Here is a 17,970-nt window from a genome sequence, read left to right on the forward strand (position 1 = left end):
CTGGTCTTTGGAAAACCTCCCTGGTCTTTGGAAAACCTCCCTGGTCTTTGGAAAACCTCCCTGGTCTTTGGAAAACCTCCCTGGTCTTTGGAAAACCTCCCTGGTCTTTGGAAAACCTCCCTGGTCTTTGGAAAACCTCCCTGGTCTTTGGAAAACCTCCCTGGTCATTGGAAAACCTCCCTGGTCATTGGAAAACCTCCCTGGTCTTTGGAAAACCTCCCTGGTCTTTGGAAAACCTCCCTGGTCTTTGTGGTTGAATTTGTTTTTGAAATTCACTGCTCGACTGAGGGACCTTACAGATAATTGTATGTATGTATGACATACAGAGATGAGGTAGTCATTCAAAAATTATGTTAAACACTATTATTGCACAGAGTGAGTCCATGCAACTTATTATTTGACTTGTTAAGCACATTTTTACTCCTGAACTTACTTATGCTTGCCATAACAAAGGGGTTGAATACTTTTTGTCTCAAGACATTTCAGATTTTCATGTTTAAATAATTTGTAAACATTTCTAAAAACATATAATTCCACTTTGACATTATGGGGTATTGTGTGTAGGCCAGTGACACAAAATCTCAATTTAATCCATTTTAAATTCACGCTGTAACACAAAAAGGGAAGGAGAGGGGGAGGGCGTGGGAGAGAGAGATCATTATCACAGCAGAGAGAGAGGGATCACCGTCAGCCAAGCCAGCCCCTCCTCCCTCGCTCTCTGTCAGGGATGTAGATCCTCTCCTTTCCTGTTCTCAGTTTCTCTCTTGCTGAGCACATGTTAAGGTGTCTTGTCTGAGCAGCACCACTGGAGTCATTTCAGATTGTCTAGTTTACTTACTAGTCTCATACGTATATCTCTGTGATTGGGAAGCTCCTCACCGGGCAAGGACGGTAATGGACTAACTGGATTGGTTTATTAACTACAGGAGTCGGGACGGTCTTGTTGTTGTTCTTTACTGTGAGATATTCTGACTCTTCCTGTTTGAGGAAGTGCTTTGGAGCTGACAGGAATAACTAACTGCTTTATATGGAAGAGAGAACAGCTTCTCTACTGCAGAGAATTGGTTCAAAATGTAGCGTCGTCCGAATGCTAATCTGGGATAATATGAAACAACGGGAAGATTTTAACAGAGGCCATCTCTGAAAGACAAGGCACTGCTCTGACGACAATGAGACAGATTTTATACCAAAGACGCACTTAAATTCTGAGCCTTCTAGAAACGGGGAATATATGTATTGGAACACAGAAACACTGCCTGGTGTAGATCGACGTAGTCACAATGGCATCCTGTTGGAGAAGCCAGGTAAGGAGGAGAGCAGCTATGGAGTGAGGGAGGTGGAGGTTCCCTCCTGATGGGAGGTGGAGGTGGAGGTTCCCTCCTGATGGGAGGTGGAGGTTCCCTCCTGATGGGAGGTGGAGGTTCCCTCCTGATGGGAGGTGGAGGTTCCCACCTGATGGGAGGTGGAGGTTCCCTCCTGATGGGAGGTGGAGGTTCCCTCCTGATGGGAGGGGAAGGTTCCCTCCTGATGGGAGGTGGAGGTTCCCACCTGATGGGAGGTGGAGGTGGAGGTTCCCTCCTGATGGGAGGTGGAGGTTCCCTCCTGATGGGAGGTGGAGGTTCCCTCCTGATGGGAGGTGGAGGTTCCCTCCTGATGGGAGGTGGAGGTTCCCTCCTGATGGGAGGTGGAGGTGGAGGTTCCCTCCTGATGGGTGGTGGAGGTTCCCTCCTGATGGGAGGTGGAGGTTCCCTCCTGATGGGAGGTGGAGGTTCCCTCCTGATGGGAGGTGGAGGTTCCCTCCTGATGGGAGGTGGAGGTTCCCTCCTGATGGGAGGTGGAGGTTCCCTCCTGATGGGAGGTGGAGGTTCCCACCTGATGGGAGGTGGAGGTTCCCTCCTGATGGGAGGTGGAGGTGGAGGTTCCCTCCTGATGGGAGGTGGAGGTTCCCTCCTGATGGGAGGTGGAGGTTCCCTCCTGATGGGAGGTGGAGGTTCCCACCTGATGGGAGGTGGAGGTTCCCACCTGATGGGAGGTGGAGGTTCCCTCCTGATGGGAGGTGGAGGTGGAGGTTCCCTCCTGATGGGAGGTGGAGGTTCCCTCCTGATGGGAGGTGGAGGTTCCCTCCTGATGGGAGGTGGAGGTTCCCACCTGATGGGAGGTGGAGGTTCCCACCTGATGGGAGGTGGAGGTTCCCTCCTGATGGGAGGTGGAGGTTCCCTCCTGATGGGAGGTGGAGGTTCTCTCCTGATGGGAGGTGGAGGTTCCCTCCTGATGGGAGGTGGAGGTTCCCTCCTGATGGGAGGTGGAGGTTCCCACCTGATGGGAGGTGGAGGTTCCCTCTTGATGGGAGGTGGAGGTGGAGGTTCCCTCCTGATGGGAGGTGGAGGTTCCCTCCTGATGGGAGGTGGAGGTTCCCTCCTGATGGGAGGTGGAGGTTCCCTCCTGATGGGAGGTGGAGGTTCCCTCCTGATGGGAGGTGGAGGTTCCCTCCTGATGGGAGGTGGAGGTTCCCACCTGATGGGAGGTGGAGGTGGAGGTTCCCTCCTGATGGGAGGTGGAGGTTCCCTCCTGATGGGAGGTGGAGGTTCCCTCCTGATGGGAGGTGGAGGTTCCCTCCTGATGGGAGGTGGAGGTTCCCTCCTGATGGGAGGTGGAGGTTCCCTCCTGATGGGTGGTGGAGGTCCCCTCCTGATGGGAGGTGGAGGTTCCCACCTGATGGGAGGTGGAGGTTCCCTCCTGATGGGAGGTGGAGGTTCCCTCCTGATGGGAGGTGGAGGTTCCCTCCTGATGGGAGGTGGAGGTTCCCACCTGATGGGAGGTGGAGGTTCCCTCCTGATGGGAGGTGGAGGTTCCCTCCTGATGGGAGGTGGAGGTTCCCTCCTGATGGGAGGTGGAGGTTCCCACCTGATGGGAGGTGGAGGTGGAGGTTCCCTCCTGATGGGAGGTGGAGGTGGAGGTTCCCTCCTGATGGGAGGTGGAGGTTCCCTCCTGATGGAAGGTGGAGGTTCCCTCCTGATGGGAGGTGGAGGTTTCCACCTGATGGGAGGTGGAGGTTCCCTCCTGATGGGAGGTGGAGGTTCCCTCCTGATGGGAGGTGGAGGTTCCCTCCTGATGGGAGGTGGAGGTTCCCTCCTGATGGGAGGTGGAAGTTCCCACCTGATGGGAGGTGGAGGTGGAGGTTCCCTCCTGATGGGAGGTGGAGGTTCCCTCCTGATGGGAGGTGGAGGTTCCCTCCTGATGGGAGGTGGAGGTTCCCTCCTGATGGGAGGTAGAGGTTCCCTCCTGATGGGAGGTAGAGGTTCCCTCCTGATGGGAGGTAGAGGTTCCCTCCTGATGGGAGGTAGAGGTTCCCTCCTGATGGGAGGTAGAGGTTCCCTCCTGATGGGAGGTAGAGGTTCCCTCCTGATGGGAGGTAGAGGTTCCCTCCTGATGGGAGGTAGAGGTTCCCTCCTGATGGGAGGTGGAGGTTCCCACCTGATGGGAGGTGGAGGTTCCCTCCTGATGGGAGGTGGAGGTGGAGGTTCCCTCCTGATGGGAGGTGGAGGTTCCCTCCTGATGGGAGGTGGAGGTTCCCTCCTGATGGGAGGTGGAGGTTCCCACCTGATGGGAGGTGGAGGTGGAGGTTCCCTCCTGATGGGAGGTGGAGGTTCCCTCCTGATGGGAGGTGGAGGTTCCCTCCTGATGGGAGGTGGAGGTTCCCACCTGATGGGAGGTGGAGGTTCCCTCCTGATGGGAGGTGGAGGTGGAGGTTCCCTCCTGATGGGAGGTGGAGGTTCCCTCCTGATGGGAGGTGGAGGTTCCCACCTGATGGGAGGTGGAGGTTCCCACCTGATGGGAGGTGGAGGTTCCCTCCTGATGGGAGGTGGAGGTTCCCTCCTGATGGGAGGTGGAGGTTCCCTCCTGATGGGAGGTGGAGGTTCCCACCTGATGGGAGGTGGAGGTTCCCTCCTGATGGGAGGTGGAGGTTCCCACCTGATGGGAGGTGGAGGTTCCCTCCTGATGGGAGGTGGAGGTTCCCACCTGATGGGAGGTGGAGGTTCCCTCCTGATGGGAGGTGGAGGTTCCCTCCTGATGGGAGGTGGAGGTTCCCACCTGATGGGAGGTGGAGGTGGAGGTGGAGGTTCCCTCCTGATGGGAGGTGGAGGTTCCCTCCTGATGGGAGGTGGAGGTTCCCTCCTGATGGGAGGTGGAGGTTCCCACCTGATGGGAGGTGGAGGTTCCCTCCTGATGGGAGGTGGAGGTTCCCTCCTGATGGGAGGTGGAGGTTCCCTCCTGATGGGAGGTGGAGGTTCCCACCTGATGGGAGGTGGAGGTTCCCTCCTGATGGGAGGTGGAGGTTCCCACCTGATGGGAGGTGGAGGTTCCCTCCTGATGGGAGGTGGAGGTGGAGGTTCCCTCCTGATGGGAGGTGGAGGTTCCCTCCTGATGGGAGGTGGAGGTTCCCTCCTGATGGGAGGTGGAGGTTCCCACCTGATGGGAGGTGGAGGTTCCCTCCTGATGGGAGGTGGAGGTTCCCACCTGATGGGAGGTGGAGGTTCCCTCCTGATGGGAGGTGGAGGTGGAGGTGGAGGTGGAGGTTCCCTCCTGATGGGAGGTGGAGGTTCCCTCCTGATGGGAGGTGGAGGTTCCTCCTGATGGGAGGTGGAGGTTCCCACCTGATGGGAGGTGGAGGTTCCCTCCTGATGGGAGGTGGAGGTTCCCTCCTGATGGGAGGTGGAGGTTCCCACCTGATGGGAGGTGGAGGTGGAGGTTCCCTCCTGATGGGAGGTGGAGGTTCCCTCCTGATGGGAGGTGGAGGTTCCCACCTGATGGGAGGTGGAGGTTCCCTCCTGGTGGAGGTGGAGGTTCCCTCCTGATGGGAGGTGGAGGTGGAGGTTCCCTCCTGATGGGAGGTGGAGGTGGAGGTTCCCTCCTGATGGGAGGTGGAGGTTCCCACCTGATGGGAGGTGGAGGTTCCCACCTGATGGGAGGTGGAGGTGGAGGTGGAGGTTCCCTCTGATGGGAGGTGGAGGTTCCCTCCTGATGGGAGGTGGAGGTTCCCTCCTGATGGGAGGTGGAAGTTCCCACCTGATGGGAGGTGGAGGTTCCCTCCTGATGGGAGGTGGAGGTTCCCACCTGATGGGAGGTGGAGGTTCCCTCCTGATGGGAGGTGGAGGTGGAGGTTCCCTCCTGATGGGAGGTGGAGGTGGAGGTTCCCTCCTGATGGGAGGTGGAGGTTCCCTCCTGATGGGAGGTGGAGGTTCCCTCCTGATGGGAGGTGGAGGTTCCCACCTGATGGGAGGTGGAGGTTCCCTCCTGATGGGAGGTGGAGGTTCCCACATGATGGGAGGTGGAGGTTCCCACCTGATGGGAGGTGGAGGTTCCCTCCTGATGGGAGGTGGAGGTTCCCTCCTGATGGGAGGTGGAGGTTCCCTCCTGATGGGAGGTGGAGGTTCCCACCTGATGGGAGGTGGAGGTTCCCTCCTGATGGGAGGTGGAGGTGGAGGTGGAGGTTCCCTCCTGATGGGAGGTGGAGGTTCCCTCCTGATGGGAGGTGGAGGTTCCCACCTGATGGGAGGTGGAGGTTCCCTCCTGATGGGAGGTGGAGGTTCCCTCCTGATGGGAGGTGGAGGTTCCCTCCTGATGGGAGGTGGAGGTTCCCACCTGATGGGAGGTGGAAGTTCCCACCTGATGGGAGGTGGAGGTTCCCACCTGATGGGAGGTGGAGGTGGAGGTTCCCTCCTGATGGGAGGTGGAGGTTCCCTCCTGATGGGAGGTGGAGGTTCCCTCCTGATGGGAGGTGGAGGTTCCCTCCTGATGGGAGGTGGAGGTTCCCTCCTGATGGGAGGTGGAGGTGGAGGTTCCCTCCTGATGGGAGGTGGAGGTTCCCTCCTGATGGGAGGTGGAGGTTCCCTCCTGATGGGAGGTGGAGGTTCCCTCCTGATGGGAGGTGGAGGTTCCCTCCTGATGGGAGGTGGAGGTTCCCTCCTGATGGGAGGTGGAGGTTCCCTCCTGATGGGAGGTGGAGGTTCCCTCCTGATGGAAGGTGGAGGTTCCCTCCTGATGGGATGTGGAGGTTCCCTCCTGATGGGAGGTTCCCTCCTGATGGGAGGTGGAGGTTCCCTCCTGATGGGAGGTGGAGGTTCCCTCCTGATGGGAGGTGGAGGTTCCCTCCTGATGGGAGGTGGAGGTTCCCACCTGATGGGAGGTGGAGGTTCCCACCTGATGGGAGGTGGAGGTTCCCTCCTGATGGGAGGTGGAGGTTCCCTCCTGATGGGAGGTGGAGGTTCCCTCCTGATGGGAGGTGGAGGTTCCCTCCTGATGGGAGGTGGAGGTTCCCTCCTGATGGGAGGTGGAGGTTCCCACCTGATGGGAGGTGGAGGTTCCCACCTGATGGGAGGTGGAGGTTCCCTCCTGATGGGAGGTGGAGGTTCCCTCCTGATGGGAGGTGGAGGTTCCCTCCTGATGGGAGGTGGAGGTTCCCTCCTGATGGGAGGTGGAGGTTCCCTCCTGATGGGAGGTGGAGGTTCCCTCCTGATGGGAGGTGGAGGTTCCCACCTGATGGGAGGTGGAAGTTCCCACCTGATTGGAGGTGGAGGTTCCCACCTGATGGGAGGTGGAGGTGGAGGTTCCCTCCTGATGGGAGGTGGAGGTTCCCTCCTGATGGGAGGTGGAGGTTCCCTCCTGATGGGAGGTGGAGGTTCCCACCTGATGGGAGGTGGAGGTTCCCTCCTGATGGGAGGTGGAGGTTCCCACCTGATGGGAGGTGGAGGTGGAGGTGGAGGTTCCCTCCTGATGGGAGGTGGAGGTTCCCTCCTGATGGGAGGTGGAGGTTCCCTCCTTATGGAAGTTTTGGAGGTTCCCTCCTGATGGGAGGTGGAGGTTCCCTCCTGATGGGAGGTGGAGGTTCCCTCCTGATGGGAGGTGGAGGTTCCCTCCTGATGGGAGGTGGAGGTTCCCTCCTGATGGGAGGTGGAGGTTCCCTCCTGATGGGAGGTGGAGGTTCCCACCTGATGGGAGGTGGCTAGAGGAGGGGGGGGGACTGTGTTGATTCTTCTGTAATGGTGCTGTGTGTGTGTGTGTGTGTGTGTGTGTGTGTGTGTTTATGTGTGTGTGTGTGTTTATGTGTGTGTGTGTGTGTGTGTGTTTATGTACATATCTATAAAGTATTTGTATTATGTGTGTGTGTAGGAGGAGCAGGCTGCCAAGACGAAGGCAGAGAAGATCCGTGTGGCTCTGGAGAAGATCAAGGAGGCCCAGGTTAAAAAGGTGAGTTTACCTGATTGACTCCTACTACATAGAGGGTCAATGTCAATGAAAATATTGATCATCTCTGCTGCTGTAGCTATCACCTGATACACCTGAGATTCACCTGTGAAACATACTTAGATTGTGTTAAAAGTGATGGCAACAGCTTTACCCAGGGGAATGGATAGACCTTGTTTGTACACAAGATGGCTTCACTGGTCTACACAGAGGATTAGTGATGAAGACTTGATGTAACCAGGCTCTGATGCTCTACTCTGTTATAAGGCTCAGGTCACTGCAGCTGGGGTCATAGTGGACACGCAGGACCCCAGGCTCTGTCTCTCCTCTCTCTCTCCGATCTCTCGCTCTACCTCTACCTCTCTCTACCTCTCTCTCTACCTCTCTCTCTACCTCTCTCTCTACCTCACCCTCTCTCTCGCTCCCGCTCTCTCTCCCTCCCTCTCTCTCTCCCTCACTCTCTCTCTCGCTCCCGCTCTCTCTCCCTCCCGCTCTCTGTCCCTCACTCTCTCTACTCTCTCTCTCTACTCCTCTCTCTCTACCTCTCTCTTTCTCTCCCTCTCTCCCTCCCCCACTCCCTCACTCTCTTTCCCTCTCTCACTCTCTACCTCCCACTTTCCCTCTCTCACTCTCTACCTCCTCTACTCTCTCTCTTTCCCTCTCTCCCTTTACCTCTCTCCCTCCCTCACTCTCTTCCTGTCTGCCTCCTCTACTCTCTCTCTATCTCTCTCTCTCTCTCTGCCACTGTGTAATGTGATGGCAGAACAATCCAGAGTGAAGGCCAAATATGAGCTGGTGGATTAGTGTCTGCTCTCCGTGTGTGTGTGTGTGTGTGTGTGTGTGTGTGTGGTGCCCTTAGAGATTAGGGAGGACAAAAACATGTTTTAAGAGCATGGCCTTATTTCTATTACAGTGTATTGGATGATGTCATTCATATTCCATTCACCCAGCTCACTGTAACATCCATAGGTTTAGGTTGCCCTATACCCATCATGGGGTTGCTACAACCAACAAATTAAAGTTTATAATGCAGGTGCACAGGTCGGGATACATTTTTTAGTAATCAAGGTGACAGACAGTGACACATTCAATACCGCGTTACACAGTCTTGCCTGCCTCTAGCTGATCTGGGGTGTAATCATTAGTCCTCTCTTGCCTGCCTCTAGCTGATCTGGGGTGTAATCATTAGTCCAAATGGAACGTTTCTATTGGACACATTCAGGTAGGTCCCTCATTGTTTTGTTTCATTTAAGAAACGTTTTGTAAAATAATCGGTGGAATGAATACACACCTGATCACCTGCGCACACAGTTCACTTTCATAACAGCCACGTACAGCATCATCACTTTCATAGCAGCCACATACAAACAGCATGATCACTTTCATAGCAGCCACGTACAGCATCATCACTTGGCTCGTTGTATTCCTACTCGCATCTCCTCTCACCTTTTCCCTTCGCTTCAATGCACAACACAACAGCTGTCTGTGATCAGGCGCAAAAACCTCTCCAAGCCATTAAGCCAAACCTTCATACCATAACCGCTAACCTCTCCAAGCCAAACCTTCATACCATAACCGCTAACCTCAACACAGCCTACATCATTGTCACCATATTAACGTTATCATTAACAAACTAGAACTAACGTGTTAGTAAACCCACAATCCAATCCATGTGTAGCAAGCTAGCAGTTACACCGGCGGGCCCTGGTGGCAATAAATGAATAAACCTGAACTTGGAGGAGTTGGTGTGTTGGATAGCCTTAGCCAGCTAGCTAACATAAATAGCATTCATCTCTGTTTGAGTCAGGTTGTTGAGTAGGCTAAATTAGCTGCATTTGTTAAATGAAAGGTAAACTAAGAAAATACAAAATAAATTACAATGAAATATAGCACTCTATGCTGCTTCTCCTTTATTTGTTGAAAACTGTTCAACTATTGTCTTTCTCTCTCTTTGAGTCAACTACTCACCACATGTTATGCACTGCAGTGCTAGCTAGCTGTAACTTATGCCTTAGTATTTATTATGGATCCCCAAGGCAGCAGCTACTCTTCCTGGGGTCCAGCAAAATTAAGGCAGTTCATACTATTTTAAAAACATTACAATACATTCACAGATTTCACAACACACTGTGTTCCCTCAGGCCCCTACCACATACAGTGGGGAGAACAAGTATTTGATACACTGCCGATTTTGCAGGTTTTCCTACTTACAAAGCATGTAGAGGTCTGTCATTTTTATCATAGGTACACTTCAACTGTGAGAGACGGAATCTAAAACAAAAATCCAGAAAAATCACATTGTATGATTTTTAAGTAATTAATTTGCATTTTATTGCATGCCATAAGTATTTGATCACCTACCAACCAGTAAGAATTCCGGCTCTCACAGACCTGTTCGTTTTTCTTTAAGAAGCCCTCCTGTTCTCCACTCATTACCTGTATTAACTGCACCTGTTTGAACTCGTTACCTGTATAAAAGACACCTGTCCACACACTCAATCAAACAGACTCCAACCTCTCCACAATGGCCAAGACCAGAGAGCTGTGTAAGGACATCAGGGATAAAATTGTAGACCTGCACAAGGCTGGGATGGGCTACAGGACAATAGGCAAGCAGCTTGGTGAGAAAGCAACAACTGTTGGTGCAATTATTAGAAAATGGAAGAAGTTCAAGATGACGGTCAATCACCCTCGGTCTGGGGCTCCATGCAAGATCTCACCTCGTGGGGCATCAATGATCATGAGGAAGGTGAGGGATCAGCCCAGAACTACACGGCAGGACCTGGTCAATGACCTGAAGAGAGCTGGAACCACAGGATCAAAGAAAACCATTAGTAACACACTACGCCGTCATGGATTAAAATCCTGCAGCGCACGCAAGGTCCCCCTGCTCAAGCCAGCGCATGTCCAGGCCCGTCTTAAGTTTGCCAATGACCATCTGGATGATCCAGAGGAGGAATGGGAGAAGGTCATGTGGTCTGATGAGACAAAAATAGAGCTTTTTGGTCTAAACTCCACTCGCCGTGTTTGGAGGAAGAAGGATGAGTACAACCCCAAGAACACCATCCCAACCGTGAAGCATGGAGGTGGAAACATCATTCTTTGGGGATGCTTTTCTGCAAAGGGGACAGGATGACTGCACCGTATTGAGGGGAGGATGGATGGGGCCATGTATCGCGAGATCTTGGCAAAAAACCTCCTTCCCTCAGTAAGAGCATTGAAGATGGGTCGTGGCTGGGTCTTCCAGCATGACAACGACCCGAAACACACAGCCAGGGCAACTAAGGAGTGGCTCCGTAAGAAGCATCTCAAGGTCCTGGAGTGGCCTAGCCAGTCTCCAGACCTGAACCCAATAGAAAATCTTTGGAGGGAGCTGAAAGTCCGTATTGCCCAGCGACAGCCCCGAAACCTGAAGGATCTGGAGAAGGTCTGTATGGAGGAGTGGGCCAAAATCCCTGCTGCAGTGTGTGCAAACCTGGTCAAGACCTACAGGAAACGTATGATCTCTGTAATTGCAAACAAAGGTTTCTGTACCAAATATTAAGTTCTGCTTTTCTGATGTATCAAATACTTATGTCATGCAATAAAATGCAAATTAATTACTTAAAAATCATACAATGTGATTTTCTGGATTTTTGAATTACAGACCTCTACATGCTTTGTAAGTAGGAAAACCTGCAAAATCGGCAGTGTATCAAATACTTGTTCTCCCCACTGTATCTACAATACAAAATTCTATGTGTACGTGTGTGTATAGTGCGTATGTTATCGTGTGTGTGTATGCAGGTGTCTGTGCCTATGTTTGTGTTGCTTCACAGTCCCCACTGTTCCATAAGGTGTATTTTTATCTGTTTTTTAAATCTAATTTTACTGCTTGCATCAGTTACTTGATGTGGAATAGAGTTCCATGTAGTCATGGCTCTATGTAGTACTGTGGGCCTCACATAGTCTGTTCTGGACTTGGGGACTGTGAAGAGACCTCTGGTGGCATGTCTTGTGAGGTACGCATGGGTGTCCGAGCTGTTGCCAGTAGTTCAAACAGACAGCTCTGTCTATTCAACATGTCAATACCTCTCACAAACACAAGCAGTGATGAAGTCAATCTCTCATCCACTTTGAGCCAGGAGAGATTGACATGCATATTATTGTTAGCTCTCTGTGTACATCCAAGGGCCAGCCGAGCCAATTGCAATTTTCCTAAGTCCCTCTTTGTGGCACCTGACCACACGACTGAACAGTAGTCCAGGTGCGACAAAACTAGGGCCTGTAGGACCTGCCTTGTTGATAGTGCTGTTAAGAAGGTAGAGCAGCGCTTTATTATGGACATACTTCTCCCCATCTTAGCTACTGTTGTATCAATATGTTTTGACCAAGACAGTTTACAATCCAGGGTTACTCCAAGCTGTTTAGTCACCTCAACTTGCTCAATTACCACATTATTTATTAAAATATTTAGTTGAGGTTTAGTGAATGATTTGTCCCAAATACAATGCTTTTAGTTTTTGAAATATTTAGGACTAACTTATTCCTTGCCACCCACTCTGAAACTAACTGTTGCTCTTTGTTAAGTGTTGCAGTCATTTCAGTCGCTGTATTTTTTATTTTTTTGTTATTTCACCTTTATTTAACCAGGTAAGCCAGTTGAGAACAAGTTCTCATTTACAACTGCGACCTGGCCAAGATAAAGCAAAGCAGTGCGATAAAAACAACAACACAGAGTTACATATGGGGTAAAAAAACATAAAGTCAAAAAATACAACAGAAAATATATATACAGTGTGTGCAAATGTAGCAAGTTATGGAGGTAAGGCAATAAATAGGCTATAGTGCAAAATAATTACAATTAGTATTAACACTGGAATGCTAGATGTGCAAGAGATTATGTGCAAATAGAGATACTGGGGTGCAAAAGAGCAAAATAAATAACAATATAGGGATGAGGTAGTTGGGTGGGCTAATTTCAGGCTGTGTACAGGTGCAGTGATCGGTAAGGTGCTCTGACAACTGATGCTTAAAGTTAGTGAGGGAGATAAGAGTCTCCAGCTTCAGAGATTTTTGCAATTTGTTCCAGTCATTGGCAGCAGAGAACTGGAAGGAATGGCGGCCAAAGGAGGTGTTGGCTTTGGGAATGACCAGTGAGATATACCTGCTGGAGCGTGTATAGTGTTGAGTCATCCGCATACATAGACACACTTGCTTTACTCAAAGCCAGTGGCATGTCATTAGTAAAGATTGAAAAAAGTAATGGGCCTAGACAGCTGCCCTGGGGAATTCCTGATTCTACCTGGATTATGTTGGAGGCTTCCATTAAAGAACACCCTCTGTGTTCTGTTAGACAGGTAACTCTTTATCCACATTATAGCAGGGGGTGTAAAGCCATAACACAAGTTTTTCCATCAACAGATTATGATCGATAAAGTCAAAAGCCACACTGAAGTCTAACAAAACAGCCCCCACAATCTTTTTATCATCAATTTCTCTCAGCCAATCATCAGTCATTTGTGTAAGTGCTGTGCTTGTTGAATGTCCTTCTCTATAAGCGTGCTGAAAGTCTGTTGTCAATTTGTTTACAGTAAAATAGCATTGTATCTGGTCAAACACAATTTTTTCCAAAAGTTTACTAAGGGTTGGTAACAGGCTGATTGGTCGGCTATTCGAGCCAGTAAAGGGGGCTTTACTATTCTTAGGTAGCGGAATGACTTTAGCTTCCCTCCAGGCCTGAGGGCACACACTTTCTAGTAGGCTTAAATTGAAAATATGGCAAATAGGAGTGGCAATATCGTCCGCTATTATCCTCAACAATTTTCCATCCAAGTTGTCAGACCTCGGTGGCTTGTCATTGTTGACAGACAACAATAATGTTTTCACCTCTTCCACACTCACTTTACGGAATTCAAAATTATAATGCTTGTCTTTCATAATTTGGTCAGATATACTTGGATGTATAGTGTCAGCGTTTGTTGCTGGCATGTCATTCCTACGTTTGCTAATCTTGCCAATGAAACAATTATTAAAGTAGTTGGCAATATCAGTTAGTTTTGTGATGAATGAGCCATCTGATTCAATGAATGATGGAGCTGAGTTTGCCTTTTTTCCCAAAATGTCATTTAAGGTGCTCCAAAGCTTTTTATTATCATTCTTTATGTCATTTATCTTTATTTCATAGTGTAGTTTCTTCTCCTTTTTATTCAGTTTAGTCACGATTTCTCAATTTGCAATACGTTTGCCAATCGGTTGTGCAGCCAGACTTATTTGCCATTCCTTTTGCCTCATCCCTCTCAACCATACACAGGGATTTAACAGTTTTTACAGTCATTTTCTTAATGGGTGTATGCTTATTAGTCACTGGAATAAGCAATTTCATAAATGTGTCAAGTGCAGCGTCTGTTTGCTCCTCATTACACACCACGGACCAACATATATTCTTTACATCAACAACATTGGAATCACTACAACATTTATTTTATGACCTCTTATACACTATATTAGGCCCAACCTTTGGAACTTTGGCTTTCCTAGATATGGCTACTATATTGTGATCACTACGTCCAATGGATTTGGATACTGCTTTCAAGCAAATTTCTGCAGCATTAGTAAAGATGTGATCAATACATGTTGATGATTTCATTCCTGTGCTGTTTGTAACTACCCTGGTAGGTTGACTGATAACCTGAACCAGGTTGTAGGCACTGGTTACAGTTTGAAGCTTTTTATTGAGTGGGCAGCTTGATGAAAGCCAGTCAATATTTAAATCACCCAGAAAATATACCTCTCTGTTTATCACATACATTATCAAGCATTTCACACGTTATCCAGATACTGACTTTTAGCACTTGGTGGTCTATAGAAGCTTCCCACCAGAATGGGCTTTAGGTGAGGCAGATGAACCTGATTCATTCTGCTCCTTTGATTGGATGGACAAGATGTTAGTTTATACTGCAAGAGCTCTGATAGGTTGGAGGACGTCCTCTGGAAGTCGTCATAATTACTGTGTTAGTATATGGAAGGGGCTGACAACCATGAGGCTCCTAGGTTTTGTACCCAGAGGAGGACGGAAAATAGCAGTCCTCCGGCTACACCATGGTGCTTCCCTAGAGGGTGCTGTTGAGGCTGCTGTAGATCAGGGGTTCCCCTTCCAGCTTTGGGGAACTAAATTAAACTAGACAGTCGGGGAAAATCTAAAATTCCAAAAATCATGGCATTGATTTTTGTTATGTTTCAGTCACTCAGATAGTCATTGTGTCCCCGCACACTGACTATGCAACGGTACCCCCCTGTATATATAGCCTCCCTACTGTCACTTTATTCTATTGTATATATAGCCTCCCTACTGTCACTTTATTTTTTACTTCTGCTCTTTTTTTCTCAACACTTTTTTGTTGTTGTTTTATTCTTACTTTTTTGTTTAAAATAAATGCACTGTTGGTTAAGGGCTGTAAGTAAGCATTTCACTGTAATGTCTGCACCTGTTGTATTCGGCGCATGTGACCAATAAAATTTGATTTGATTTGATTCAGAGACTGTGCCCATTAGTCACGCCCATTACAACACCCCCACCACACTCGCCACCTGAGCCCCATTTTGTAAACAGCATGATCATTACACAGGTGCACCTTGTGCTGGGGACAATAAATGGCCACTCTAAAAATGTGCAGTTTTGTCACACAACACAATGCCACAGATGTCTCAAGTTTTGAGGGAGCGTGCAATTGGCATGCTGACTGCAGGAATGTCCACCAGAGCTGTTGCCAGAGAATTTAATGTTAATTTCTCTACCATAAGCCGCCTCCCAACGTCGTTTTAGATGATTTAGCAGTACGTCCAGCGTGTAACCACGCCAACCCAGGACCTCCACATCTGACTTCTTCACCTGCGGCATCGTCTGAGACCAGTCAACTGATGAAACTGTGGGTTTTGCACAACCAAAGAATGTCTAGACAAACTGTCAGAAACTGTCTCAGGGAAGCTCAGCTGCGTGCTCGTCGTCCTCACCAGGGTCTTGACCTGACGGCAGTTTGGCGTCGTAATCGACTTCAGTGGGCAAATGCTCACCTTCGATGGCCACTGGCACGCTGGAGATGTGTACTCTTCACAGATGAATCGCAGTTTCAACTGTACCGGGCAGATGGCAGACAGTGTGTATGGTGTCGTGTGGGCGAGTGGTTTGCTGATGTCAACATTGTGAACAGAGTGCCCCATGGTGGTGGGGTTATGGTATGGGCAGGCATAAGCTATGGGCAACATACACAATTGCATTTCATCAATGGCAATTTGATTGCACAGAGATACCGTGACGAGATCCTGGTGCCATTCATCCTCCGCCATCACCTCATGTTTCAGCATGATAATGCACGGCCCCATGTCGCAAGGATCTGTCTGTACACAATTCCTGCAAGCTGGAAATGTCCCAGTTCTTCCATGGCCTGCATACTCACCAGACATGTCACCCTTTAAGCATGTTTGGGATGCTCTGGATCAACGTGTACGACAGCGTGTTCCAGGTCTGCCAATATCCAGCAACTTCACACAACCATTGAAGAGGAGTGGGACAACATTCCACAGGCCAATATCAACAGCCTGATTAACTCTATGCGAAGGAGATGTGTTGCACTGCATGAGACAAATGGTGGTCACACCAGATACTGACTGGTTTTCTGCGACTAACAGATGCATATCTGTATTCCGAGTCATGTGAAATCCATAAATTAGGGCCTAATTTATTTATTTAAATTGACTGATTTCCTTATGTGAACTGTAACTCAGTAAAATCTTTGAAATTGTTGCATGATGTATTTATATTTTTGTTCAGTGTATATGATTACATGGTCCTCTGTAGCTCAATTGGTAGAGCATGGCGCTTGTAACGCCAGGGTAGTGGGTTCGATCCCCGGGACCACCCATACGTAAAAATGTATGCACGCATGACTGTAAGTCGCTTTGGATAAAAGTGTCTGCTAAATGGCATATTATTATTATTATTATTATTATTATTATTATTATTATTATTATTATTATTATTATGGTTGTTGGTACCATCAATTAAACACACACACACACACAGTTGTTTGTACCATAGATGTAATCATTTGAATCATATTTTAACACCTAACAAACACTTTGTATTTTTTAAAACTTTTTAAATCAGGCCCTGTTCTTACCTCATATCCCATAATGCCTTGCATTCTGCCTGGGAAGAAAACACTTCAATTTGCATCAACTTGCCATTGGCTCAACCATTGGCTCAACTTACGCAATTGCCATTTGCTCGGCTTAACCCACACAGCCACAAGGATGCACTTTCATGCTAGGTTTAGGACCTCATATTGCAATTTATAGAGATCCCAACTGATGTATAAAACAATCTTTAAATTATCTACTTTGGTTTAGAAACCTCTAACACAATAAATTAATATGACTTGATGAAAATCTGTTTTTTTGACCGACTGTATCTTGCTTACCACGTTTTGTTCCTTCAGATGAAACGATGACCTCTTCCTAAATATTTGGTGAACTTACCCCACTCTCCCCTAATACTCAGAATGGGGAAGGGTGGTCAGGGACTTACCCCACTCTCCCCTAATACTCAGAATGGGGAAGGGTGGTCAGGGACTTACCCCACTCTCCCCTAATACTCAGAATGGGGAAGGGTGGTCAGGAACTTACCCCACTCTCCCCTAATACTCAGAATGGGGAAGGGTGGTCAGGAACTTACCCCACTCTCCCCTAATACTCAGAATGGGGAAGGGTGGTGAGGGAGTTTCTGTCAGTTATGTAGGTTCTTTCATATCCCCTCCCTGATCCGATCCTTCTGTAGAGTGGATTTGAGATCCAGTGTCCTATGTGCGGTAGAGTGAGGTCAGTAGAGGTTATGAGGGGCCTCGGGGAGATCCAGTGTCCTAGGTGCGGGATAGTGAGGTCAGTAGAGGTTATGAGGGGCCTCGGGGAGATCCAGTGTCCTATGTGCGGTAGAGTGAGGTCAGTAGAGGTTATGAGGGGCCTCGGGGAGATCCAGTGTCCTAGGTGCGGGATAGTGAGGTCAGTAGAGGTTATGAGGGGCCTCGGGGAGATCCAGTGTCCTAGGTGCGGGATAGTGAGGTCAGTAGAGGTTATGAGGGGCCTCGGGGAGATCCAGTGTCCTATGTGCGGGATAGTGAGGTCAGTAGAGGTTATGAGGGGCCTCGGGGAGATCCAGTGTCCTATGTGCGGGATAGTGAGGTCAGTAGAGGTTATGAGGGGCCTCGGGGAGATCCAGTGTCCTATGTGCGGGATAGTGAGGTCAGTAGAGGTTATGAGGGGCCTCGGGGAGATCCAGTGTCCTATGTGCGGTAGAGTGAGGTCAGTAGAGGTTATGAGGGGCCTCGGGGAGATCCAGTGTCCTATGTGCGGGATAGTGAGGTCAGTAGAGGTTATGAGGGGCCTCGGGGAGATCCAGTGCTCTAGGTGCGGTAGAGTGAGGTCAGTAGAGGTTATGAGGGGCCTCGGGGAGATCCAGTGTCCTATGTGCGGGATAGTGAGGTCAGTAGAGGTTATGAGGGGCCTCGGGGAGATCCAGTGTCCTATGTGCGGGATAGTGAGGTCAGTAGATTATGAGGGGCCTCGGGGAGCGTTTAATACAGCAAATGATCACTAATGTTGCTGAAATGTTTCAAATCACAACTGTTTGACTTCATGTGAGCAACACCTTTTCAGACTGTGTTTCTGCATATTTCCACATTCAAGAGCATT

At 49.6% G+C, this 17,970-nt stretch overlaps 1 protein-coding gene across 1 annotated transcript in view; it reads left to right on the forward strand.

Annotated features, from left to right (window-relative positions):
- The window catches only part of LOC311143677 (ras-associated and pleckstrin homology domains-containing protein 1-like), a gene marked incomplete at its 3' end in the record, with an annotated part of 215,502 nt that overhangs the window by 160,804 nt on the left and 36,728 nt on the right, over nucleotides 1-17,970 (forward strand). Inside the window, 1 exon segment of the mRNA XM_084179549.1 lies at nucleotides 7,171-7,248. Within this exon segment, the coding sequence (XP_084035675.1) occupies nucleotides 7,171-7,248 (78 nt within the window).

This window comes from Coregonus lavaretus, assembly GCF_964263955.1.
Source record: "Coregonus lavaretus genome assembly, chromosome: 16".
Taxonomy (NCBI): Eukaryota; Metazoa; Chordata; class Actinopteri; order Salmoniformes; family Salmonidae; genus Coregonus; species Coregonus lavaretus.